Source organism: Aristolochia californica, unplaced genomic scaffold (assembly GCF_029961685.1).
Source record: "Aristolochia californica isolate CCGP_79_NKW_82.1479 unplaced genomic scaffold, dmAriCali1.0.hap1 SCAF_13, whole genome shotgun sequence".
Classification (NCBI taxonomy): domain Eukaryota; kingdom Viridiplantae; phylum Streptophyta; class Magnoliopsida; order Piperales; family Aristolochiaceae; genus Aristolochia; species Aristolochia californica.
In genome coordinates, this window is record NW_027181804.1 from 6,649,417 (window position 1) to 6,676,162 (window position 26,746).

The 26,746-nt window shown below is 38.2% G+C and overlaps 3 protein-coding genes across 3 annotated transcripts; 2 read left to right on the forward strand and 1 right to left on the reverse strand.

Moving 5' to 3' along the window:
- Nucleotides 1-1,398: 1,398 nt before the first annotated feature.
- On the forward strand, nucleotides 1,399-2,428 carry LOC137948913 (transcription repressor OFP13-like). Its single transcript, XM_068795128.1, has one exon. It carries the CDS (start codon nucleotides 1,490-1,492, stop codon nucleotides 2,267-2,269), a length of 780 nt encoding a protein of 259 aa, XP_068651229.1. The 5' UTR covers nucleotides 1,399-1,489; the 3' UTR covers nucleotides 2,270-2,428.
- A 6,940-nt stretch (nucleotides 2,429-9,368) lies between these two features.
- LOC137948949 (heavy metal-associated isoprenylated plant protein 39-like) lies at nucleotides 9,369-10,804 on the forward strand. The gene is made up of 3 exons (XM_068795180.1): nucleotides 9,369-9,584; nucleotides 9,917-9,992; nucleotides 10,072-10,804. The coding sequence occupies exons 1-3, from the start codon at nucleotides 9,579-9,581 to the stop codon at nucleotides 10,692-10,694; spliced, it is 705 nt and encodes a 234-aa protein (XP_068651281.1). The 5' UTR covers nucleotides 9,369-9,578; the 3' UTR covers nucleotides 10,695-10,804.
- Nucleotides 10,805-17,236: 6,432 nt separating this feature from the next.
- Nucleotides 17,237-18,775, reverse strand: LOC137948780 (heavy metal-associated isoprenylated plant protein 39-like). Its single transcript, XM_068794949.1, has 3 exons — nucleotides 18,693-18,775; nucleotides 17,777-17,852; nucleotides 17,237-17,693 (listed from the first exon to the last, which is right to left on the reverse strand). Exons 1-3 carry the CDS (start codon nucleotides 18,696-18,698, stop codon nucleotides 17,377-17,379), a joined length of 399 nt encoding a protein of 132 aa, XP_068651050.1. The 5' UTR covers nucleotides 18,699-18,775; the 3' UTR covers nucleotides 17,237-17,376.
- Nucleotides 18,776-26,746: the final 7,971 nt, after the last annotated feature.

Here is a 26,746-nt window from a genome sequence, read left to right on the forward strand (position 1 = left end):
CTCTCAAATCAACATAACATTATCTATCTCCAAAGCAAAGAAAAAAGCAAAAAAATATTCTAAATCTCTCAAATGCAAGAGTGCTAATTCCCAAAGCATACTTCTGAGGCTTATACAAGGTCCAGATCGCTCTCAAGTTGCAGATATTTCTTTCTTTCGATTCAAGTTTTCTAGAGAAGGCCAACGGTAAAACCAAGCTACCATCTTCAAATTTGAAATTGTTACAATGGAGGATGAAAAACGGGAGGGAGAAGGGGAATGAGATGGGCTGGCAGAAACCGACCTTATGTGCTCCGACGTGCATGGAGTGGAGCTTCCGAACACTCGCTTCCTGTGCAAACAGGACGAGAGTGGGTCCTCTCGTCTTCTCCGAAAGCTCCATTCCCACATGTCCAATCCGTTTCTTTTGAATTACTCGCCGGCGATTCACAGTCATGTCTGCAGTCTGCTCGGAAGGACAGATCCTATCTCTTCTTACATGTCTGATTGTTACGATTCTAGAACGAGATTAAAAAAAAAATTCAAAACAGAGCCTATTAGGCAGGATTTAATTATGATCAACTTGCTTTGTCTCTTCTGGATTTTCATGTGGGTGATTCATGAAGGGGGGTTGATATATAGGCAAAAGATATTGTTTTCTTGTGGTTTAGTCTTGTGGGTAGGCAGGACAAAAGGGACGACGATGTGCAAACAGTGTATCTGATTCTATAGCTAATAATGGTCTCGCACTGCCGATGCTAAACAATAAACGCAATGAAAATGGTGGTTGGCTGGCGAGCTCTCTCGCGTGGGATGTAAAATATTAAAGCATTCTGGATGCATCGCAAACTTGAAAATGAAAAAACAGTTAAACAGTCACTGTACCTTTTGAAGAATGAAGATGAACCCACATCCAGGCCTTCTTTGCCAACCGAATGAAACAAGTAATTTAGTATGTAAATCACGCGTTAAGGCAGGCATATTTTGTTGAGTATTCGGCGAGAATGAGCTTGAATTTGATGAGGTTAATCACTCGGAACTGATTTGATCTCTAATTCTTCTTTGCCGACCTCGTCAAACACTTTGTGGATGCCAAAAACACAGAGGAGGACCAACAATTGTGACTGATATCCTCTACATTACCTTCAATAAGGGTGTTTAAGGTTAAAGTAGTCTGGATGAGTTCACAATGAAATCTTGGTGGGTCCAGATAAGAGAGGATTTGGACGTTTTGAAGCTTTTTAGATGAGAAAAATGGCGATGAGGAGTGTCATTTTCTGGCCAGGAATTGATGGAATTTTAAAGCTGCTTTTCTCCTTCTTTCCCTCTTCCAGTCGCCTGCATTTACTCTATCATGCATCTCCAACTATAAATTTATTTCATTTCATGTGACTCTTACCGTCTCTCTCATTTATTCTCCCTTTCACTCTTTTTCAAACAATAAAGCTCTCTCTCTCTCTCTCTCTCTCTCTCTCTCTATTCTCTTGTTTCCCTCTCTGAACTGGGGTAGATGGGGAAACCAAAGCTCAAATCCTCCATTAAAGCTTTCTTCAACCTCAGACCGCTGGGCCCTCGGACCATGACATGGGTCTGCGTCCAGCAAGCCAAAACAGATTCTTTCAGAGAAGTCTACAAGAGCTTCAATTCCATGTACTACACTTCTTCATCCACCACTTCTTCTTCTCTCTGCACTACTCTTAACGAAGAAGAAGCCGACCATCGACAAGCCCGTCATATGCTCCCCGCACGGGACGAGTCCTTCTCCGCCAGCTCTTCTTCCTTATCTACTGACTCCAGTGATGCCCATCCCCTACAGCCGATCCCCAGAGGAGCCATTAGTTCCCAGAGATTCTTCTTCTCTCCCTGCACAACCAAATCGATCATGGAGGAGGCGACCCCCAGCTCTCAGTCGGAAGTAGAAGCAGAAATAGATGCTGATGAAGAAGCTACGTTTCTCAAACGTTTGTTTCGGGAAACCGAGGAAATAAAGTCCGAAGTAGGTTTCTGCAAAGAGAGTGTGACGATGGCAATGGCGTCTGAGGATCCTTACCTGGATTTCAGAGTATCGATGGAGGAGATGGTGGAAGCTCATGGGCTGAGGGATTGGTCGTGTTTGCAGGAGCTTTTGGATTGCTATTTGAGGCTCAATGAGAAGAAGACGCACAAGATAATCGTCTTGGCATTCGCGGATTTGCTAATGAATCTGATTGAAGAAGAAAACGAGGACGAAGAAGAAAGTTTAGAAAACTTAATTCCTCTGCGTCTCTGTTTAGAGAAATCAGGGAGCTGAAAAACAAGAGCAAACAAGTTTTTCCTTTTTACAATTTTTTCTCTTTCTACAATTTTTCTTCTCTGGCCACCATTAACAGGAGAAGAAAGTGAATGTAAACTACTGGGATTTTTCTCTCTCACATTCTGATAAACATGAACTACGGCTCCTTATTCAACAGATCCTTTTTTGGATTCGTCGTCTCTTCTCTCTCTGGCTCATTCACGGGTCACTCACCAACCCGTTGCAGAACTTTCACCTCCACGCAGCATAAACATAAATGCTGAAATGGGTCTCACACGCATTCCTTCATCCGCCATTAGTCCCAAGTCTGAAATGCCAAACTCAAGCAGAAGACCTGTTACAGGCATTCCTCATTGGTTTATAATTTCTTAAAAAAGAGGGGAGAGAATTTTCTGCATCCGATCTGTTCGTTCTGGTTCTGTATTCGAAAGGCAAGCTGCAGCAAATGCTCGCGGAAGCTTTTCGTGAACAAGGAAAGGATTCTCATTTTTTTCTCTACCCACATCTGAGCTATAATTGATTGCACGATCTCAGTCCCAGTCTAAGATCTGCCCTCTTTCAATTAGTGCCAAGATGGTTGGCAACGTCAAAATCCGGTCAGAAGCAAAGAGGAACACAGATTACTGTCACGTAATTTACTTTAAAAAAATGCCTGTTGCTTGCTGAACATCTTTGACTGTTAATCTCCGATAAGGAATCAGACTACACAATTTTCAGTGGGAGTAGTTTTGCAGTTTGCTTGCCATTGACGTCTCTTCATAGTGTTTTTTTTTTCTCATTTGGTATCTGACGGATCGTTCTGGGTTGCACGGCGTTCCATTTCATTTAGAAGGATTTTTTGCTTATCCCAAAAGTTATTCATTACTTATTTCTGTACGAGTTCTTTTTCTATTCCAGAAACCAGAAAGGATATATTATATAAAGGGAAACCATGGACTCTTTCAGAGTTATTTTGTCAGAATCAAGGATGACTCCTCTTATGATTTTTCACGCATTCTTTTAATCGAGGTATTTTTTGAATTATTATAAATTATACTTCATTAGTGATCCGAGTTAGTCATGGCTCAAATCGGGTTTTACAAAATGATTCAGAACAATCTCAATGATTGATTAACAAATTAATTATCATTAATTCTTTTGTTTCTTTTCTTTTGTTTCAAAAGCTTGGTGTATCTATTAAGAGCAGATGGGGTCAGAACTCAGAACTCAGAACCCAGAACCCAGTCATTTTCAGTAAAACGACCCAACGAGACTGCTAATACAAAAACTGCTTCAGACTGCGTGGGGGATTTACAAAAGAAAGTAAAACCAGGAGTATTCAAGTTTTGGTTCGAGTAAATCTGATCCTCTACCTCCTCTTCTTATCACAGGCTAGAGAATCCATTAAAGCTCAGGACAGATAAATTTAATGGCGTTAATGGATCTTTTTTCTTCGCGGAATTGTTCCCATTCATTCTTTATAGCTATAACTCTACATTCAATTCATATCTCTTTTGTAGTTTAAAAATATTTCGCAAAGGCACGTTAAAACGACAAAGGAGTGGGGGAATACAACACTCATTTGGAATTTTCATGCTATCCAAAAGACAAGTCCTTTGAGGGTCAGCATTTGTTTTGTTGAGCAGAAAAGGAAAAAGAAGTTGGAATCAATCTGCATGCTGCCGTTACAGTCTTACAGAGAGGAGGAGGATGATATACACCGAGTCTTCGTGTAGTTTAGCCATGCAAAACTTCACAATTCACATCTTTTTAGGAGAGGGAATCAGAGAATCGAGCACAAAGGTTGGAACCAAGAGTGTAAGGACACCTTTTTGATTCTTAATTTTTGTCCTTTGCCCCTCCACTGGGCCGGTCTCAGTTGCTTTCACCAGCTAACCAGGTACCAAGTAGGTCCTCCCAGAATTTTCACTTTACATTTTTACATTTAAAATCCCAAATCTCAGATGAAAATAAAGAGATCCATTTAAATCTGGAGACTGGACTATGTTCATTCGCCTTTCTTCTTTACCAAGAGCAGAAGGATGACATTGATTCTAACAAAAAGGAAAAGAAAAGGAGGTGAGAATTGAGATTGAGATTCTCTGAGGAAGTGGTAGTGATTTGGATGGAAGTTGGGGAGTATCTAAAAGCACTAGGCGGGGCAGCTTTCTAGCTTAATGCCCTCTGGTTGTCTCCACTTAAAGCACGCTTACAGTCGCCCACATGGTAGGGACGAGCAGGAAACTAAAATAGAGCCAAGAAATGCAGGTTTCTCCACTTTCTCTTTTTCTTATTCAGAAATGTTTTCGTCGTCTTCTTGCTAGAAGTGGGTCAAGCACGAGAGGCAAAAAACGGCGTTTCTCCGTGAAAATTTCTTTCGACTTTGTTACACCCTGTGGCTTGAGGAAACATGGATGCCAACCTCCGTAGATGAGTAACTCAACAGAATGCGGAAGACAAAGAGAGCCTTGACTTGACTAACGCAGTGGTCATTTCCCAGCAACAGTTGCCTTGTACTAAAAGGTGAAAAGCAGATCAATAAAGCTAAGCAGTGAAGGAGGGGGGGTGTCCCTGACTCGCATCCAGCCCAAAGCTCCGGTTGGGGGGATCTCTCTCGTCAATCTCCGGCAGTCGTACCATTTACGACTGGGTAAACAGATAATTAATTAAAATTTTACATATCAAAAATAAATTTGAACGACATGAATTCTTGACTGGGGAGAACTCATTTGATTCTGCAATAAATCAAACACAATTTCCTTCATTTTGTTTTGCTTTTCTTAAACAAGGAAGAAGAAGTTTTCTTTTCAAGAAGTAAGGTTTTGATAATTGCAAAAAGTGTTCCCTCTTGGATGTTGAAAAACCTATAAATTATAATGTATAAAATCATGGTAATATCTTAAAAAGTCTTATAAATAACATTAAATTATTATAAGAACATATAAAATATTAGTTAGATGTATAATTAAGTTGTCTTTTACCAAACATCTTCAAAATTAAGTTTATCTTCTATATAAGTGGGACTTTTTTTCTTATATGTGCATATGAAATAACTAAAATTTATAAAGTTATCTCTTTACTCATTTAGGTAGAAAATATTCTCATAAAATATACAAAGATTTTAATTAAATGTATAAATTTGTGTTTAATCAAACATATTTAAATTACTTTATCCTTGGTATAAAGAGGGGCAATTTCTTACTTTGAGGAGCTAAAATAATTTTATTTGTCTTTTTTATTCTAGTAATTGGATAAAAATACCTATATCCATTCGTATTTCATAAATGGTATATTGGTAAATACTTACATTATGGGTAATTTTTTTATTCCATATCCATTTTCAAATAGATAGGAAGAATTGTAGAATAGATAAAATCGAGTATAATTGTCATAGTATAGAGCGAGGTTTCCTCCTATGGTTGGGCACCGGGTTGGGTTTTGTGGGGTACCTGATCTTACTCAACCCACAACTTTGGGGATGGGTTTTACATTTCACCCTGCAGTGGGCAATGGGGCAGGGAAAAAACCCTATCGTGTTTTTGGTTGTGAATGGGTTTCTTGAACTTGACTAGTGGGGTTTTATTCTCAAAATGACATTTTGAAAATATATGAATGGCGTATATTTTAATGATACATGAATGTAATTCTATAAGTTCTTAGGGGTATTTAAATAAAAATAAATATTTTAAAGTATTTTGGTGTAATTTTTATGGTGTATTGAGATTTTTGTAATTTTAATAAAAAAAATAAAAGTTTTACATGTTTATAGATTTTTTAATAGGTCATTATCTTATGGACCAAATGAATGGGGCGGGTGGGGTAGGGATTGACAAGGGGCGACAGTAGGAAGGGATTTTGGAGGTGTGTACGAATTTTACATGTGTGAATGTTTAGTTTCTCAAGAACAAAGCCCAAATAAGCCTACTTCACCTGTGTTTTATAAAAACAAAAACAAAAATGGGCGATGCATTCTCTCTGATTCCGTCCGCCCCAGTTCACTAGGTGTGGCTTCAAACCGAGCCGGCTCACGAGCGGCTCGAGTTCGGCTCGGTTCGATTCGGTATCTCTCATGCTCGAGCCAAGCTCGAGAACTGAAATCAGCTCGTTTGAGTTAACGAGCCAAGTTCGACCGAATCAAGGTTCGGCTCCAAAGCTCGCGAGTCGGCTCATTAACTGGCGAGTCGTGGGAGCGGGAGGACGTCGAACCCCTCCCGTTCGCCGCTCTGGCCGCTACTGTAGTCGTCGATAGCTCCTCGTCGGCCGCTACATCCCCTTCCCTCCGATTTCTTCCTCTTCCTCCAATTTCTTCACCTCCTCTGTTACCGTCACCACCGCCTCTGTCGCTGACTACAGGTCCTCGCCGGCGCCGCGCCTTCGCTCTACATCGTCTCGATGAAAAACCAGAGTGAGAGTCGATGATGGAGAAATAATTTCGCTCCTCGAGACCTAAGTTGGGAGAAATAATTTTTCTCCCCTCCCACCAAACAATTTCGCACGTGTGAGATCTAAACCGACGATTTCGCATGTGTGAGATCATAAACAAGTAAAAAAAAAAACTCTTTTGTCCCTTCCTCTCCGCTCTTCAAAAAATTGAAAAAAGACATTTTAGTAGAAATATAGGGACCATTAGTGCCTCATGTTTTTTGGAAACATTTTTTTAATTAGAATTTTTTATTAAAAAATTATATAGTTTTCTAAGTAAAGTTTTTTGCCAAGATGGGCTAAAAAACCGTATAGAGAAATTTTGAATAAGTATTTGACAGTTGATACTATAATACTTTTAGTATGAGGCAATTTTCATAGCAATTTTGTGTTTGACATTTTATTTGATTAAAAATTTATCGACAAGTATAGTAATATATTAGATTGATTATTAATTTTTATTTATTTCCCTAAAAGTGGCAATAAGAGGTCCATTTAATTTTCCTAAGAAAATTTTAAAATATTTCTAGTAATTTTCTAGTAAGTCTTTAATAGTAATAGGATTTTATTTAAAGGTTTTTTTGAAAATGTGTATCCTAGGAAAAACATTTCTAGTTTTTCCTAGAATATAAATTTTCAATCAGGGCACCAAGGAAACCATAGTAAATTTATGGCCAGATTCAAAAATTACAAAATAAGCTAGACAACATTTGGGGTAAAAAGATTAATATTGGTGGGTTCTAATCTATTATCGAGATTCAATCCCGAACCTCCCCTATCATTCTTTTTTTAAAAATGTATGCATAATTTTTATAGATAATTTATTTGACATATATTTTATGTAGAGTATTAAATGTAGGTTAACCTCGAACTCGGCTAGAGCTCGAGCTCAAACTCGAACTCGGTTAAAATTATTAGGCTCGAGCTCGATTACAATTTTATAATTTGTAAATTTATAATAGATTTATAGTTTTTATTTGGGTGATTGTAAATTGAAAGTGATTTCATTTAATTTTGTTGTGTTTGATTATTGTATGGAGTTTATTCATAATGTTATGCAGTGTATGGAGTGTTTAGACTATTTTATGGAGTGTATAAACAATTTCATGGAGTGTTTATGGAATGTTTATACAAGTATTATATATATAGATTATGCCCAATTTTAAGTAGAGATCATGCCGAATTTTATACAGGTATTATCTATATAGATTATGCTCAATTTTAAGTAGAGGTCATGCCCAATCTTATACATGTATTATATATATAGGTTATGCCCAATTTTATGTAAAATGTATACATAATTTTATATACAATTTATTTGATATATATTTTTTGAAAAGTTTTAAATGTATGTTGAAGCTTGAGCTCGAACTCGGTTAAAATTTTTGGGCTCGAGCTCGATAACAATTTTAGGCTCAAGATGAGGCTCGGCTCGAAGCTCGGCTCGAACATAGGCAAGTTTGGGCTCGGCTCAGCTCGATGCCACCCCTAGCCTACCAATGTTGATGCTCTTCCTATCATTTTTCTTCCAAGAACCCTTGAAACAAATCCCCTACATAACTAGTGCCCAATTCATATTTCAATTGCTACGAGGCAAGATTGGCCTCTCTAACAGTGGCCTATTTTGAGGGAGAATGATAAGGGATATGCATAATCCATTCAATTATCGAATAAGATCTCATTGGATTTATCACATATTATATTTATCTTCTCATGTAAAATTTATTTTTTATGTTCTAAAATGTATAAATACCACTCTTAATCAATTGTAAAGGTGTGATTCAGTTCAATATCTAACACGCATCGTCTGATGAAGATATGTGGAAGAGCAGCGACTGGGGCGGACAAAATTGAAGACAACACATCGTCTGGCTGGGGAGGGGAGGATTTTGCATTTGAGGGTTTTTTTTGTCGCCTTGTGGTCACTGTCGATGGTTCAACTTCAATTGTTGGAGAGCATTGCAAAGAGTGAGTGACGGGCGGAGAGGTAGGGAACAAATTTTTTTTTTGAGGATGACAGATGTAGAAAATCGATCTACTCTGATATCATGTTAAATATTGAACTAAACTACCTACCTTTAAAATTGATTACAATTTAGAATAAAAAAATAAAGTTTATATGAGATGATAAATAGAATATTGGATAAATCCAATTAAATTTTATCTAATAACTGAAGTGATTATGCTTATCCCTTATAGGGATGGGTCGAGGATTGATCAGGGATTCAAGTTGGGGTTGAAGATGGGATTGTAAGACAGGGGAAATTGAATCAAACAGTCCTTTTCAATTTTTTTCACTAATTAATGAGAAGAAGAAATATTGCAAGGAGGCTACCCTTGAGGCGCTCTTCCCTAAGGAAGGGGAGAGTTGCCATTCGCCATCCCCACTATTCTTAATAGGAACAGAGAGCAGTAGTCCTCTCTTCATCCTTTCATTTTTTTTTTTTTTATGAGATGGATGGCCCTGCTGTTTTCGATTAGAGAAAAGGCTCCTAGAAGATGTGTTAATTTCCTTAGTTGCACGTAAAAAAGGGTTAAAAGTTCGACTTTAGGTGACATGAACTGCGATTTTACCCATCTTTTTCGTCACCTATGACCAACCTCGCCTCAATCTCCTTCCCTTCCTCTCGTCTACTTATCGTCAGTGGGTCCGCCCCTCATGCTGCCCGGTCCTCTACGCTCTACGGCTCGGCCCACTGACTTTCTCCTTTTCCTCTCCTCCACATACTTTAGTCCAGTCCCCGGTTGCTTCTGTAAATTCCGTTCATTTCCTCCTACACGCCTTTCCTTCATTCTCCTCCCCCAAATCTTTGTCTCTGTTTTTTTTTTCTCTGTCTGATGAACAAATTCTCTGGTTTTCATTTACCTCCTTGTCTATCGCGGTGCTTTTAAGAGTCTTGGTGACATGAAGGTGAGGATTTGGTTTTTGTGGTTTGTCATTGCGACTGATTTCTCAATTTTATGGGTTATGATTCCCTTGTGAATGTTTGGGCATTTTCTGATCTGGGTCTTGAGCAATTTGAAGAATATACTCTTGTTTCGTTTATTCTTTTTCTTTTTAAATATTGAAGTTGGCTTTTCTGTTGATCAGATCTTCTCAATTAAGCTTCAGACTCTTTTTTAGGGTTTGGAGGGTGGAACTGCAAGTCCTTGGGTTTCTTATTTGGTTGTGTTCTATGGATTTGTTTGTTCCTCCTCGTAATAATTACTGATTCTTTTGAATTTTGGGTGTTGTTTTTACAGAAAGTGGTTTTCAAATTGGATTTGCCCGACAACAACGCCAAGCAGAAGGCAATTAAGGCTGTATCTGCCCTTCCAGGTACTCAATTCGTGGAAATTTCGTCCTACTGGATGGATACAAATGACTCCGAAGTTTAACCCTTTCTGGTTATCTGCAGGGATTGATTCAATCTCCGTTGACATGAAGTCGAAGACATTAACTGTAATAGGAGTCGCGGATCCCGTCGAAGTGGTGATCAAACTCCGGAAGATCTGCCCGACGGACATCATCTCAGTGGGACCTGCGAAGGATCCCTACCAGAAGAAAGAGGAGCTCAAGAAGGAGGATCCCAAGAAAAAGGAAGAAGAGAGGAGCCCAAGAGGAAGAAGAGAACCCAAAAAGGAAGAAGAGAAGAACAAGGAACCCAAAAAGGAAGAAGAGAGGAACCCAAGAGGAAGAAGAGAACCCAATAAGGAAGAAGAGAAGAACAAGGAACCCAAAAAGGAAGAAGAGAGGAACCCAAGAGGAAGAAGAGAACCCAAAAAGGAAGAAGAGAAGAACAAGGAACCCAAAAAGGAAGACGAGAGGAACTCAAGAGGAAGAAGAGAACCCAAAAAGGAAGAAGAGAATAACCCAAAAGGAAGAAGAGAGCCCCAAAAGGAAGAAGAGAAGAAGAAGGAACCCACCCAGAATGAACAAATAGCCGAGCTCGTCAAGGCCTACAAAGCCCACAATCCGCAGATGACATATTACTATGCCCACACCACAGTGGAAAACCCAAATTCTTGTATCATATGTTAAATAGGTTATATTCTGTAGTTTGTTTTTTCTGATGACATATTACTATGCCCACAGCACAGAGGAATACCCAAATTCTAGTATCACATGTTAAATAGGTTATATTCTGTACACTTTTTTTTTCTGATCGGTGAAGTTATCTCTGATGACAAATTTTTCTTCCGAAATTTTGCACCATATACCAGAAGCATAAGATCTGTAAGGAACCTTGACAATGGAGGTGGTAAAGCTCAGTACCACAGACTCGCTGGATTCGAACTTTCCCAATTGAAGCAGTAACTGTGTTGCATTGAAACACTTTTAGAGAATGACTGTGACTGAGACTGAAGAGTTGTCTGAGAAGCCAACCTGTGGATTAGCACTGCTGTACTCTCCTCGCAGACTATTCAAATCCATCTCTCATACTTAAATTTGGAGATTTGGAGTTGCATACTAGTTTATTCATTACTGAAGCATGTTTTTGACCTGTATTTGTAACACCCTGTATATTTAGTTAGAGTAAAGCATCTTCCGTAAGTGAATCATTTTAGTTCTACTGTTTATCTAATAATCACCATAAAATGCTCTTATATATTGGTCGAAGCTACCAAAATGGCGAGTGACCGAGTCATCATTTAGAGCAAAAACGGAAGAGATTATGTATAAATGGCCACAGTTCTTGATAATTAAGCTCTGATTGACGAAATTAATGGCAGTAGTGAGGTAAGTTGGCTTAATTGTTATTAAGAATTAAAATAATTCCAAAGATTTAAGTGGTTAGGGCAGGCAGGGTTGCAGCAGCTGATTCAGAGTCGTCTTCTTGTTGAATTATTAAAAACAAATTCCATTATCATCAGAACCCAAAACTTTTTATGGATTCATGGATTGAAATCAATCAGCCATTATAACGATGAAGAGCAGATGAGGCTTCACTTGTGAGAAATAGAGAAGAACAACAGAAGATGCCGATCACATTGAGAGAGGAATTTATGAGCTCGCTGCTGCTTCAAACATGTTTGATGAATTGGACGACATTTGGCAAATCAAATCAGATAATTTGTTTTATTTCTGTCTTTCAGAGGCATTCACCTTGCTCATTTGGCAGGCGGCAAAGAGCCTCAAATGAGGGAATATTTCGCTTTAGACAGTGCTAAACAATATCAAATCATTTTGTTTTGGCTTTTTCGTGTTAAAGAATAGTCCCACATGGATTAGTAAGTAGAAAGATATTAAATTTATTAATTAGAAAAGAAGTTTTCTAAGTTGGCTAGTCATTTTGGATGGGCCTTGACACAACTTCACATAGTATCAGAGCAGGTTCTGTGAGTTTACTTTCCTATAGAAAATAAATTTTAGCAATCGGAGTTTTGTTAAAAAAAGAAATCGATATTTTAAGCATTAGAGGTCAGATTGCAAGAGAAGTTCGAGTAGCAGTAGAAAGCTTCAATTTTCAAGTTATTTTATGTTATCAATAACGAGATTTTATATGGAGATTTATATATCAAAAGAAAGATCTATAAGTTTATTTTTATATATATTAAACCAATTCTCGATCTGAGGTTTTTATATGCAGATATTGATCTTGGAAAAGTCAATAGTCATGCTAGCAAAATGAGAAAGATTACTTAGTTTGGCCAAATTATAGAGACCAAAATCTATCAAATTATTTATCTTAACAGAAGTATATTTGATGAAGTGAAGTTATACTTGGATGAAAGGTAATTAAGTCTAGTTTCAGAAGAAGAAAATTTCATATCAATTTGATATTTATTTAAGGATATATTGGCATTGGATGAATCAAAGGTCTTGATGTATCCAATTGCATTAAAAATCCGAATTTAAGCCGATTTTTTTGCATCACCTTTTGATTTGCTCTTATTGACCAACAATATCAGGAAAATATCTCACTGACCCCTTTTTTCAGTTACCCTTCTCCTACCATCCTTTTTTTTTTACTCTCACATACCCCTTTTGGCCAACCTCTTTAGTGATTCTTACCACTATTTTTGTTCAAAATCCTTTGATGTTGGTTTCAACTTATGTTTTATCACTCATTTTTACCTTTTGAGAGTTCGCGTCCAGTTTCGTACTTATCCTTTGGATACCGTGATGGAAGAGATTATTACTATATCTATTGGATACCGTGATGGAAGAGATTATTACTATATCTATGTTATTTGTTTTAAGTTGAGATAAAAAACATTACCTCCCTACTTGAGGGGGAGAATTAGAAGAAAAAGTACAAGAAAGAGGTATTTTATTCTATATGGTGTGTTAATTTTAATGTGACAAAAATATTCAGGAAAGAGGGAGCACAAAAGATGAAGTTTTTGTATCTATGAAGAAATTTGTGTGAAGACCAAGAATCCTTTTCATTGCAAGTTGAAGTTATAAACTCTAGTTTGAAGGGGGAGTGTTGAAGAGAATATATGAAAGTCTATTGCATGACGCTCACAATAAACAGTCTCACAAAGCCAGAATTAATATGGTGGAGTCTTACAAGAGTCTCAAAAGGTGGTCTCACAGGAGAATCTCAGTTTAAAAGTGTTTTAGTTATGTTGAGTTATTTAATTATGCTATGACTTATTTTAAGTGTTAGAGTTGGAGTGTAATTGGGACAAGGGTAATTTAATTTTAATTGCTAATTGGGCCTCCATCCAAATTATCCACATGTAGAGCAAAAAAAAAAAAAAGGGCTTACACGCAGGGGTGGCTTCGAACCGAGCCGGCTCGCGAGCGTCTCGAGTTCAGCTCAGTGTCGGCTCGGTTCAATTCGTTATCTATCGAGCTCGAGCTCTGAAATCGGCTCATTTACCTTAACGAGTCGAGCTCAATCGAAGCCAGGTTCGGTTAGTTGGCTCGCGAGCCGGCTCGAGGTGAGTCGGGATCGGTATTGGGTCGGGAGCGGGAGCGAGAGCGAGGGGGGGAAATTTTTTTCCTCCCCTCGTCACCGCCTAGCCCCTCCCGTCGACTGTTGTCGCCGCCTCTACCGCCGTCGATTGCTGCTCGCCGGCCGCCTCTGTGGCCGTTCGTTCAATTTCTTCCTCTCCTCGTCGTCGCCTTTGTTGTCGTCGTCGCCACTTCCGTCACCGCCATTTCTGTCGTCGTCATCGCAACCGTCATCCCCGACGACAGGTCCTCCCCGACGTATTCCTCCGTGTCGTCTCGACGAAAAATCTGAACTAGTAAGTTCAGGGGAGAAATAATCTCCCCCCTCCCTCGCGCGAAGATGATTTTGCACGTACGAGATCACAAAGTAAAAAAATAAAAAAATAAAATTCCTTAAACTCTCCTTCCTCATAGCTCTTGAAAAAATTAAAAATACATTTTATAGAAATAAGTTTCTATGATCTATTAGTGTCTCATTTTTTAAAATATTTTTATAATTGAAAATTCTTATTAAAAATCATATAATTTTTTAATTAAGATTTTCCTACCAAGATGGGGTAGAAAACTGTATAGAAATTTTTTGAATAAGTATTTAACAATTTGATGTTGTAATACTTTTAGCATGAAGCAATTTTCATTGCAATTTTGTGTTTGACATTTTATTTTATTAAAAAATTATCGATAAGTATAATAATATATTAGATTGATTATTAATTTTTATTTACTTCCCTAGAAGAGGCAATAAAAGGTCCATTTAACTTTCCTAAGAAAATTTTAAAATATTTCTTGTAGTTTTCTAATAAGTCACTAATAGTAATAAGATTTTATTTAAAGGTTTTGTTTTTTGGAATATGTATCATAAGAAAAATATTTCTAATTTTTCCTAGAATATAAATTTTCATCTAGGGGCACTAAGGAGGCCAAAGTAAATTTATGGCCAGATTCAAAAATTACGAAATAAGCTAGACAACAATTGGAGTAAAAAAGATTAATATTGGTGTATTTTAATCCATTATTGAAATTCAATCCTGAACCTCCACTGTCATTATTTTTTTAAAATGTATGCATAATTTTACATATAATTTATTCGAAGCCACCCCAACGTGCAAGATCATAAACAAGGAAAAAAAAACTCTTTGTCCCTTCCTCATGGCTCTTGAAGAAATTGAAAAGATATTTTAATAGAAATATGTTTTTAAAGACTTTAGTGGCTTTTTTCAATAAATGTTGAAAAGACATTTTTAGTAAAAATATAGGGACAATTAGTGCCTCATATTTTTTGAAAATATTTTTCTAATTATAAATTCTTGTTAAAAAATCATATAATTTTCTAAGTAAGATTTTCTTGCCAAGAAGGGCTAGAAAATCGTGTAGAAAAATTTTGAATAAGTATTTGACAGTTGGTGATATAATCCTTTTAGTATGAGGCAATTTTCATAGTAATTTTGTGTTTGACATTTTAGTTGATTAAAAATTTATAGATAAGTATAATAATATATTAGATTAAGTATGAATTATTATTTATTTCCTTAGAAAAGGTAATAAGAGGTCCATTTAACTTTCCGAAGAAAAATTTAAAATATTTATTGTAATTTTCTAGTAAGTCTCTATTAGTAATAGGATTTTATTTAAAGGATTTATAGTTTTTATTTGAGTGATTGTAAATTGATAGTGATATTTCATTTAATTTTGTTGTGTTTGATTATTGCATGGAGTTTATTCATAATGTTATGCATTGTATGGAGTGTATAAACAATTTCATGGAGTGTTTATGGAATGTATAGACAATTTTATGGAGTGTTTATAGAGTGTTTATGCAGGTATTATATATATAGATTATGCCTAATTTTAAGTAGAGGTCATGCCGAATTTTATATAAGTATTATATACATAGATTATGCTCAATTTTAAGTAGAGGTCATACCCAATCTTATACATGTATCATATATATAGGTTATTCCTAATTTTATGTAGAGGTCATACCCAATTTTATGTAAAATATATGCATAATTTAATATATAATTTATTATATATATATATTTTGAAAAAATTTAAATGTATGTTAAAGCTCAAACTCGGTTAAAATTTTTGGGTTCGAGCTCGATAACAATTTTAGACTTGAGACGAGGTTCGACTCGAAGCTCGGCTCGAACATAGGCTGATTCGGGTTCGGCTTAGCTCGATGCCACCCTTGCTAATACACGTGAAAGAAAATGTTAAAGAATAGTCTCACATGGATTAATGAGTAGAAAGATATTGAATTTATTAGCTAAAAAATAGGCTTGGGGATAAACGTTGGACACACTTCACATTTCAAAACTCTTTGTAAAACTCTTCGTATGGAAGATTACCGGCGGATGTTAGCCGCAACCGAATTACAACTCGGAGAGTTATAACTTGTCTTTCTATTCATGACATGCAGAGCCATTTGATCCTATTGGTATTGGGGATTGCTACAGAAGATAATGCGTGCATAATAATTCAGAATTATTCAGAATCCATATGTTGAGTACTGTATAGCCTGGCCCACACACACGGAGGACTATCCTGTTTTCCCTTCAAGAATTGAATTATGTTGATAATTTTTCTCCCTCGCGACCTGCCGAAACAGGGGTACTTTTTCTCGGGATTTTTCGTATCTGCGTCGGTGTGGCCAACAAGAAGAAGCAGTGAGAACCTTCGTTCCGTTGCCGGTGCTTCTGTGCGAAGCTGTTTCTGCACAGAGGAGGCTCGAGAGGCTGAGAAGGGCGACGCTGTTTCTGAACAGAGGGGGATCGAGAAGCTTCGTTCCACTGCCGAAAGAGGCAAGTCGACGCCGTTGCCGGTAATGCTGTGCGAAGCTGTTTCTGCACAGAGGAGGCTCGAGAGGCTGAGAACGGCGACGCTGTTTCGCAACAGAGGGGGCTCGAGAAGCTTCGTTCCACTGCCGGAAGAGGTAAGTCGGCGCCGTTGCCGGTGTTACTCTGCGAAACTGTTTTGGCACAGAGTGACAGCGATAGGGATAAATATAATGATACAGATAAAAGATAAATATAAAATCTCTTTCCTGTGTAATTCTATGTGTAATTCTATAAATAGATTAGACTTTATCTATAATAATTACGGGTAATATTATTTATATTTCCTAAAATTCTATATCGTTGCCGTGGCTGGAATCCTGATCGGAAGCCGCCTCTATAGTAGCAATCTCGTCGTTACCCAGTTCACAGCTCCTCCGTTATGGGTTTTCTCCAAAGGCTCCGTTCCGGTTGCCGGTCGCGCTGCTCCCCGGACTCCGGTCGGCCTTGCTCTGTGTCTCAGCCGACCTATTTTTCCCTCTCCCCCCGAAGCCACCATTGTCGCCATCGTTCCCCCTGACGGCCACAGTGCCGACCGCCTAGAGTTCCCCGCCCGCGCCGACCCCTTGTCTCTCCAAATCATCTCTCCCGACGCTGTCGCCACCTCTGTCTTCGTCGCGCCGTTCCGTCTCACCAACACCGCCGTTCCGTCTCGTTGCCGCTCGCAGACGCCGCTGTTCGCCCCGACGGCCACAGCACCGACCGCCCCAAGTCAGCCGGCACCGCACAGAACCCCCCGCTCCCCCTGCTCTTCCTTCTCTCTTCTCTCGTCACCGATTCTACAGTGAAACTGATTCTTCAGAGTTCAGAGAGAGAAAAAACTCACTCGATCGGGAAATTTTATTTCCTCTATTACGGTAACACTGAATTAGCAATGCAACATTAAATTATATACACGAGCTACTCTGTTCTTCGGGCGGTTCCTCGGATCGATCTTCAGAATAACTAACAAAATCAAGAAATTTTCTACAGGGGTGATTCTAACATATGACACAGACATTGGGATTCTCTTCTACACACTGCACATAATAATGTGGGGTTTTGTAGGTATTGTACGCCTCGTAAGCTTTCACCAGCTCTGCAATCTGCTCATTGGGATTTTTCTTCTTCTCCTCAGTCTTCTTGGGCTCTTCTTTCTTGGGTTCATCCTTCTTCTTCTCGGGCTCCTTTGCGGGGCCGACTGAATCTATATCTGTGCGACAGACCTTTCTCAATTTGCTTACAACATTAACCGGGTCGACGTCGCCGATGACTGTCAGTTTACTCTCTTTCATGTCCACGGCAATGAAATCGATACCTGGAATACAAAAGAGGGTATTAGTTATCGCTAATTTCTTCCTAAACAGAAATCACTTTTAAGGAATTTGAAAGGATGGATACCTGAAAGGGTTGATACGGCCTTAATTGCCTTCTGCTTGGCTTTGTTGTCATGTAAGTCCAATTTCAATACCACTTTCTGTAGAAACCAGAAAAATGGAATATAATTAATACATCAGGAGGGATTTTAAGGGACAGGTAGAATCTATCATGATTTCACAGCCTGGAAAGCCCAGAAAAGTGAGACCAGATTGCAGAAAGGATCACAGAGGAAAAAAATTAAGATGAGAAGAACTGAAAAAGATGACTAGCTTTTCAAACAATTTGAGCTTTGTTTACTAAAAACAAAGGCAATTGACCTTTTACACTTGTATATTCTAGAATCCAATCCAAACTAAGAAAGAAAAACAGAGCAGAAAGATGGAAGCACAGTAAGATACTCTTATCAGAATTCAGAAAGACATCTATTATAAATAAAAAAAATAAAACACGTATAAGGAACAAGCGTCCAGATTGGTGAGCAAAGAAAAGAAAGGACTCTTTTGACGCTTGATGAACGGATATAACGAAGATTAAACCCGGAACATTAGACCAGAGATCCAAAATGGTCCTGCCTCAAATGGTAAAACTGATACGAAATAACTCGCAAACCAACTAGATTCAAAGCTCAATAATCTCTGGTAAAAGACTGAAGCAGAAGCAACAAGCAATTTTCTCTGCTCCACCAATTAAGACCAGCGAAAAGACTAGCTACAAAACAAAGCAAAAGTAGCAATAATTCGAACACCAAAAACCAAGGAATATGAAACCTCTTAAAATACCTCATCAAAACTTAGTAAGAAACAATCAACCCAGTACGAAGTAATTCGGAAAAAGAAATTGAAGAGCCACCCAAAAGAAAAGAAGAAAACGCAACGAGCTCAACTTCTGCGATTATAAAACAGACGATTCGTTAATCGGGTGCGAAAATCTATCTAACCTTCATTTGGCACAAACTCTCAAATATCCGAACCGCGAAGTGGATCAAGAAACGGAGGAAGGTAGAGTCTCGGAGAGAGGGCTCCAGAGTTCCAAACAAGAACAATGCGAAGATGGTCTGGGGGGAGCGACGAGAGAATTTAAACGGAGAAAAAGCGACTCAAGTAAAGTGAAGTGGTCCATGTCGAGGAAGGATCGCACTGGACACTTCGATCTGTCAGCGTCCTGAGGAAGGAAGGCGGAGACGAGGCTTTGCTCTTATTTGCGCGTCGGCGGTGTGGAGAAACGACGACAGGAGGTAAGACCGATGGCTGAGGACTATAAGATCCAGCCGTTGAAATTATTCTGTAAATTGTCTCTAGACGTAGAATAAAAAAACTCGTGGGGATTTTCAAATTCAATTCTATGACGTCGTCACATGAGATAAGGCCGTCGTCACATTAGAAAAGGACCACCATTAGAAGAAATATCCGGCCCAGTCGATTCTTGGGAAGCAAGTCACTACCTTAATAAGGTAATATTTTTAAGTTATTTCCAGACTCATATTCATGGTTCGGAACCCATGTCCCATCTGTAGGGTCCGTTAGGATCAACTGCCCTTTGACCCATTAAAAACTCGTCCAAAGGGACAAGGGAGGATATGGTTACTATTTAGAGGGTAATTTGGTCGTTTAAAAAATTATTTTAAAAAGGAAAAGGACGGTTACCTGGTGATCAAGCTTCCTTGAAATTGACCAAGCCCATGGTGGAGCTCATATGCACGATTCGCTAATTAAGTGGACAGGAAAATTCCATGGCTCGCACTCCACATTAATCGATGACCACAAAATATCATTTTATTAAAAATAAACTAGGAATTAATAACGTCGAATTATAGAACTGCAATTATTTAGCAGTTAACGGGGCCCCATAGAGAAGAAGGGAAAATTTATGAAAAATTAAAATTAAAAATTTTAAATATAAAAAAATAATTATTATTTATATATAATTAAATTCGGAATTGATTTTTCAACCATTTCGACGTTCCCACGAAACTGTAGACGACGACGTGGGATGTAAAGAGACAAGCAAAGAAAGAGTTGGCCGTCCACGTAATAGCTTTCGCTTTTGATTTGACTCAACTCTGAAACAGTGAAATGGGGAGAGTTGTGTGGTCGCATTCAGGTGTCTCGGAAAGGCCAAATCCAAGTGGTATGTTCTGGAAGCTCTACTGGTTCAATCGAACCACCTCGATCGGGAATATTTGTCATTCTAAGTAAAAGCTAGTTTATTCGCACGTTTTTTTTCTTCTTTGTTTTCTCAATTCGTGCCCCAAAATCGTGTTTTTAACATCGTGTCACAATGATATGTTTTTATATTTGATTATCAATTTTTTTCTGGAATGGTGTTTTTATTTTTTATATTTTTTATTTATTTGATGAATAAATTTTAGTAATTTATTTTAAATTAAGGTTTTTAAAAAAATATTATTTATAATTTATGATCTATTAATTATAATTTTTTACTCTCAACTATGACTTTATTTTAAATTAAATATAATTTATTATTAATAATAATTTCGTTTAGATTAATTATAATTATTTATTTTATATTATTTTTGTTTTTATTATATGTAATTTATTTATACTAAACTATAATATATTTTAATTATATTTGTTTTATTTATATTGAATATGATTTATTATTATTACTAATATTTCATGATATGTATACACCATCCATTGGAAGACATGATAGACTACTATTTTATATTGGAAGATCATATACACCATTTATAGCAAGCGGGGCGTTTATGATGTTCTCTCACTTCTACCTTAAATGGGAGTGTTGGAAGATGGACCCAAACCCACACAATTAAGGAAGGCCCAAACATCCAAGTATGTTAAAAGATGGGCTCAAACCCATAGGCCAAAGAAAAGGCTCACACAGTGGTGGCATGATGGTAAATAAAGAGTCATCTCATAAAGACGACATTGATGTAATTAGTTTAAGTTTCAGAGGTATTATTGTAATGTTGTTATCTTATTAGTCTATAAATTGAGCCTCAGAGGGGAGAGTTTGGACATAAATACATAACCACATTCTTCCTCCTGAGTCCTTCTCTCTTTTTCTCCATGAGCTAAATTTATTGAGTCTTGAAAATCAACGCTCTCCCTCACTTGTAAGCCCTCTTTTGTGGCTTTACATGTGGATAATTTGGGTGGAAGCCCACATATAAGTATCTACTCTGCTATCGTGTTGATTTTCAGGACTTTATAGATTTATCTCATGGAAAAAAGGAGAGACGACATGTTGGGAGAAAACATGAGGAAAAAATAGGTTATGGACTTGTGTCCTAACCCTCTCCATGAGGCACAATTTATAGATGAATAAAATTATAATATTACAATAATACCACTAAAACTTAAACTAATTATATTAATACCAACTTTATGAGATAAGTTTTTATTTACCATCATGCCACCACTGTGTGGGTTTATGGGCCTTCCTTTGTCTTGTGGGCTTGAGCCCATCTTTCACACACTTGGACGTGTGGGCTTGATATGTTAAAGAATAATCCCACATGGATTAGCGAGTATAAAGATCTTGAGTTTATTAGTTTGAAAAAGGGTTTCCTAAGTTGATTCATCATTTTGGGATGGGCTTTAGACTCAACTTCACATGGCCATGAATATGGGTCAATTGAGTAGATACCATATTGAATTATGGGAAAGATACAATATGGTTATGATCCCCAATATACTAAATTACACACAGTTTTCCTCCCCATCTGGAAGAGAGATGAAGGTCCTATTGAGGAAGATCACAAAACCAATTATTCGTTTGTATCGATTGCCACATAATTCCGCAACAGTAGGTGATCGTTTGGAATGGATCTAGGTATTTATCCCGAATCCTAATATTTTAACATGATGTAAATTCTGGATAAGAATTTAAATTACGGTTTTCTAACTTATCTAGTTTTAATCTACCAGGTTAACCCAGCGAGCGGGCACCAAATTGATATTGTTCCTCTTAGGTTAACCCAGCAAGTCGAACTAACTCGAATTGAGTCAACTCGGCTCGGGTCAGCCTGTGTGGCTCACTTGCTTCTTGCCTGGGTTATATGGGTCCAGGTCTTGAGTTCAATACCAATTCTTCTGCAATTCGCTATATTGGTCTGATACTTGACTCCTGACTCGACTTGATTAGGTCCCTTGTCTCTGATTGGATTACTATTTTGGATTTTTTGTCACCTATTACTCGGATTATTATTATTCAGTCAACGTATTATTTGGTGCACAATTTTCAGATGGACTCTCTAAGGATTATATCATGTGTTCTTTTTAAGAATTTTTATTATTTGGTACGTGTTATTTGGGCCAGACCTATTTCAGTTACTGCTATTAAATATCAAATGTTTTATTTTATCTTTAGTTAAATTTTTATTCAATTTAAACATTTATTAAGGAGATATACAATTTTGAGTATTAAGGGGCATTTTAGACTCTGTCGAGGGGCATTTGAGGAAAGGGCTGAGAATAGGAGGGGTGATGTTGTTCCGAGAGCCACGACCTGACCCAGATCCAAGACAATGTTGCTGGTCGATCATCTCTACTAAACCCAATACAGATACTGGAAAAGAGAAACCCGCCTGTAATCTAGGCATAGGAGCATATTTACATATGTGCCACTCCACAGTATTGTACTTGAGGAGACGGTCCGTCACACACGGTCTACAGCAAATGATTGCAGAGGTGGCGAATTTATTTTTTTTTTAAATTTGAGGCCTTTACGTAAGAGAGAACTGGCATATTAATCCCATCTCCCGTAGAAACTCTATCGTCATCCTATCTGTTCTTTTCGTTTCTCTCTCAAGTTTCATCGTGAGAACTCTAAATAGCCCAAAAATTCTCTCATAGAAACTCTATCGATCGGCTCTGCTCCACTCCCCTAAAATTCGATAGCTCTTTCCTGGTTTAAGCCTCGCGCTTTGGGTTGGGATTTCTGGATTATCAAGAACTGTGAATTGTTGTAATTGTTGGTTGTTTTCTCGTTTTCTTATTTATTTTTCTTTGGTCGGATCCCTACCTTGTGTTATTGGGCCTGTAATTGTTTTTATTACCTATTCCAAATAGCGACTGAGCTGAAGCTAATGACGAGTGAGGCTATTGCTCTTACGGAGAAGAAGATGAACATGACTTTAGGTATGATTCTAGTGTTCTCTTGCGAAAGCTGTTGGAATTTGTGTTTGTATCGACCGGGCCAATCCTTGTATAAGATATGTGGGGTTGCTTTCCTAATAGGTTCGAGCCTTTTAGTGTACTGGTTTCAACATGGTATCAGAGCCATTTGTTAATGCTTGATGACAACAAAAAAGAAAAAAGAAGAATGCCAATTATCTTTTCTCCCAATAAATCTTCATGCAACATTTGGCTCCTAACAGGTAACGTAATACAAGAAATGATTGGACATAATGCAGCTTGACTGAACCAGTTTCATCAATTGCATAAGTTACCATTACTCCGTGTGGACACAACACTCCAAAGTGGGAATCAAGAATTCGTCATTTATCTTGGTTGGATAAATATGTAATCCTGCCAATGCTGTTTACCATAAAAAAATTTACATGATACAATAAAAATATTTGAATACTCAGATACATCGAGTGCATAACTAGTACCATTGTATAAGTCAATACAAATTTGACAAGGAAAACACATACAAACATAACATTCCAAAAGGCTCGAACCTGTTAGGAAAGCAACCCCACGGATCTTATACAAGGATTGACCCGGTTGATACAAACACAAATTCTAACACTCTCCCGCACGAGGAAAACCCGGGACAAACTCCTGAAAAAACCCAGGACAAAATTCGGTGGGAGCGGGACTCGAACTTAGGATCAACCTACTCTGATACCATGTTGAAACCAGTTGTGCTAAAACCTCAAGGCGTTAGTGAAGGCGCAACATGAATATAAGAGGGATCGGTCCGGTCGATATTAAATTCCAACACTCCCCCGCACGGGGAAAACCTGTGGATAAATTCATCGGAAAAACCCGGGACAAACTCTTGGAAAAATCCAGGACAAATTCACCAGAAATACCTAGGACAAAATTCGGTGGGAGCGGGACTCGAACTTGGGACCAACCTGCTCTGATACCATGTTGAAACCAGTACGCTAAAAGGCTCGAACCTGTTAGGAAAGCAACCCCATGGATCTTATACAAGGACTGGCCCGATCGATACAAACACAAATTCCAACAAAAGCTTTTTTTATTTTATGTTTACAACTGGGTAATATCATTAATTTGATTCTTTGTTATAGATGAGATTACCAAGAAATCGAAGAAACCTTCGTCTAAGTTGAGAAATATGCGGGTTCCCGTAAGTACTCTCTTTTCCTGGAATTTGAAAACATTCTTGTTTTACTTTAATCGATGGCTTTGTTTCTTAGATATGATAATCTGTACAAAGCAAAAACCGTGGTTTCTTGAACGATGGTTCTTTTCAAGGGAATGCTGCGAAGGTCTAGCAATTCATGGATTAGGGATCATCTCTGAAACAGGTATCTTAAATTATCCAACACAATGGCAGCTAATTTCTCGTGAAATATTTTAAAATTTAGTGTATACTTCCATGCTCTCCTTCTCGTTCATTTTTTTTTCATGTGTTCTTTGGGTTTTCCTATTGCTGTTGCCATCTTACTAACAACAAGGGTCTGGGTTATTGCCTGCCCGCCAAGCACTTGGTTGACAGGAAGGGAGATTAATGATTATGTCTTGAGATTCTTAAAGGGTCGTAGATGGAACTAGATCCAATAAATAATTATCTGGGTATCTAAAATTCAAAAATACATATATCATTTGTTGTCAAGTATTCAATTTCAGATATGGAGACTATCTGCATCCAAAAACCTTAAAAAATGAAAAAAAAGCAAAAGAATTTGAAAAGTCAGCTTCTGAAGTGGACTGACATGTGAAAGGGGAACATGTTTAATTCCACAATCCCAATGCCAAAACTTGGTAACAAAAAATCATCATTGTATTTGTTCTTTTTGTTACGATATGTTAAAGTGTATATTAAATGTAATTTATGTTCATAAATTGTTGTATAGTTTGGGATATGTACATTGGGTTATTTGATTAGGCTTAATGGGATGGAGGGGTATTGTCTTGGGCCCATGGGTCATTTTGTAATAGGAAAACCAAAAGGTTAAATACTTAATGAAAGGGGGAAAATCCCCAACGGAAACATTTTTGGATTGATTCTTCGTGTGCTTCGTTTCGCCGTGAAACCAGAGAGCTACGCTCACTCTTGTGGATGTTTGGACTGTTCCGTCAGTTCCTTGATTTTGATTTGTCATGGTATCAGAGCTCTGAAGAGTAACCGTCCGACGACCTGTGTTGTCCGACGAGATTTTTTTTTTCTCTTCGCTTTCGACATTGATTTCGGGCGTTATTGGAAACACTTGTTGAGTGGTTCCATTGCTGGACAAGTTACGGGGGTTCCGTTGCTAGGAAGGGGGTTCTCGTCGGAAGGGGAAACGAACGGCAGATTCTTGCCGGAAGGAGAAACGAAAGGGGTTCTCGGAAAGTATTCTCTGAGCTCGGAAGTTGTGGTTTCGTCGTCGGAAAAGCTCCATCGGTGGTTTCGTTGCCGGAGAAGCTACAACGGGAAGGGGGTTCTTGCCGGGAAACTCGCTGGAAGGGGGAACGAAGGTATGAATTTTTTTTCTCCCACGCATTTGATTCGATTGATTATTTGGCATATGGTCGTTAAGCAATTTGAGAACTTTGGGGGGCCGATTTGCAATTTCTGAAAAGTTTGGGGGCCATTCTGGAATTTTTGAAGGTGCGAGGGTGTTTTTCGAATTTCTAACAGTTTGGGGGTCTAATTTGAATTTCTGTTAACCTGGGGGCAAATCTTGGATTTCTGCAAGTGTAGGGGTCTATTTGTAATTTTTAAAAAGTGGGGGTATATTTGGTATTTCTTATCTTGCGGGGTACATCAGGAATTTTGCTAGATTCGATTTTATCATGTCAATAGACAAGTCTGATTTCGCTCCTATTCGGTTCATTGGCAAGAACTAAGGTACTTGGGAATTTTAGTTCTGGTTATTTGTTCAGGGAAGGTTTATGGGGTCATATTGATGGGAGTGATCCGACACCTAGCGATGCTGACGCATTGTCAAAATGGATCATCATGGATGCTAGAGTCATGACTTGGATACTTGGATCTCTTGAGCCTCACCTAGTCCCAAATCTGAGGCCCTACAAAACTGCAGCCGATATGTGGAATTACCTCCACAAAGTTTATCGTCAAACCAACACGGCCCGTCGATTTCAAGTTGAATATGAACTTGCAAATTTCACCCAAGGCAGTCGTTCGATTGAAGAATATTTCTCGGGCTTCCAAAATCTATGGGCTGACTACACTGGCATTGTTTACGAGGATGTCCCTGCTGCTGCTCTCTCTGTTGTGCAAGTTGTACAAAACACCAGTAAACGGGATCAATTCTTGATGAAGCTTCATCCCGAGTTTGAGATTGCTCGATCACATCTGATGAATCATCAACCAGTGCCGTCCTTAGATGCCTGTTTGAGTTAACTTCTTCGGGAGGAGCAGTGCCTTACTACTCAGGTTGGCATGGAACCTCGCGTTCAAGCTGATCTCTCGGCTCTTGTAGCTTATGTAGCACAAGGAAGACCTCATGATTGGGACACCAGTTCTGTTTAGTGCTTCCATTGCAAGGCTTATGGTCACTTTGTTCGGTACTGCCCCAAGAAGTCGGTTATATTCTGTAGCTATTGTAAGAAGTCGGGTCAGCACATCATCGTTTGCCCTACACGACCTCCACGGAGGAAGCCAACAGCTTATCATGCATCCACCGGTACATCTAGTTTGGCCACATTGCCGCCTGCCATTTCGGTCCTTATCATTCCTGTTCCACCAGCACCTGCCAGTTCCACCACTCTCACTCCTGAAATGGTACAACATATGATCATTTATGTCTTTTCTATTTTTGGTATCTCGGGTAAACAGAACCTTTCTACTCAACCATGGTATTTT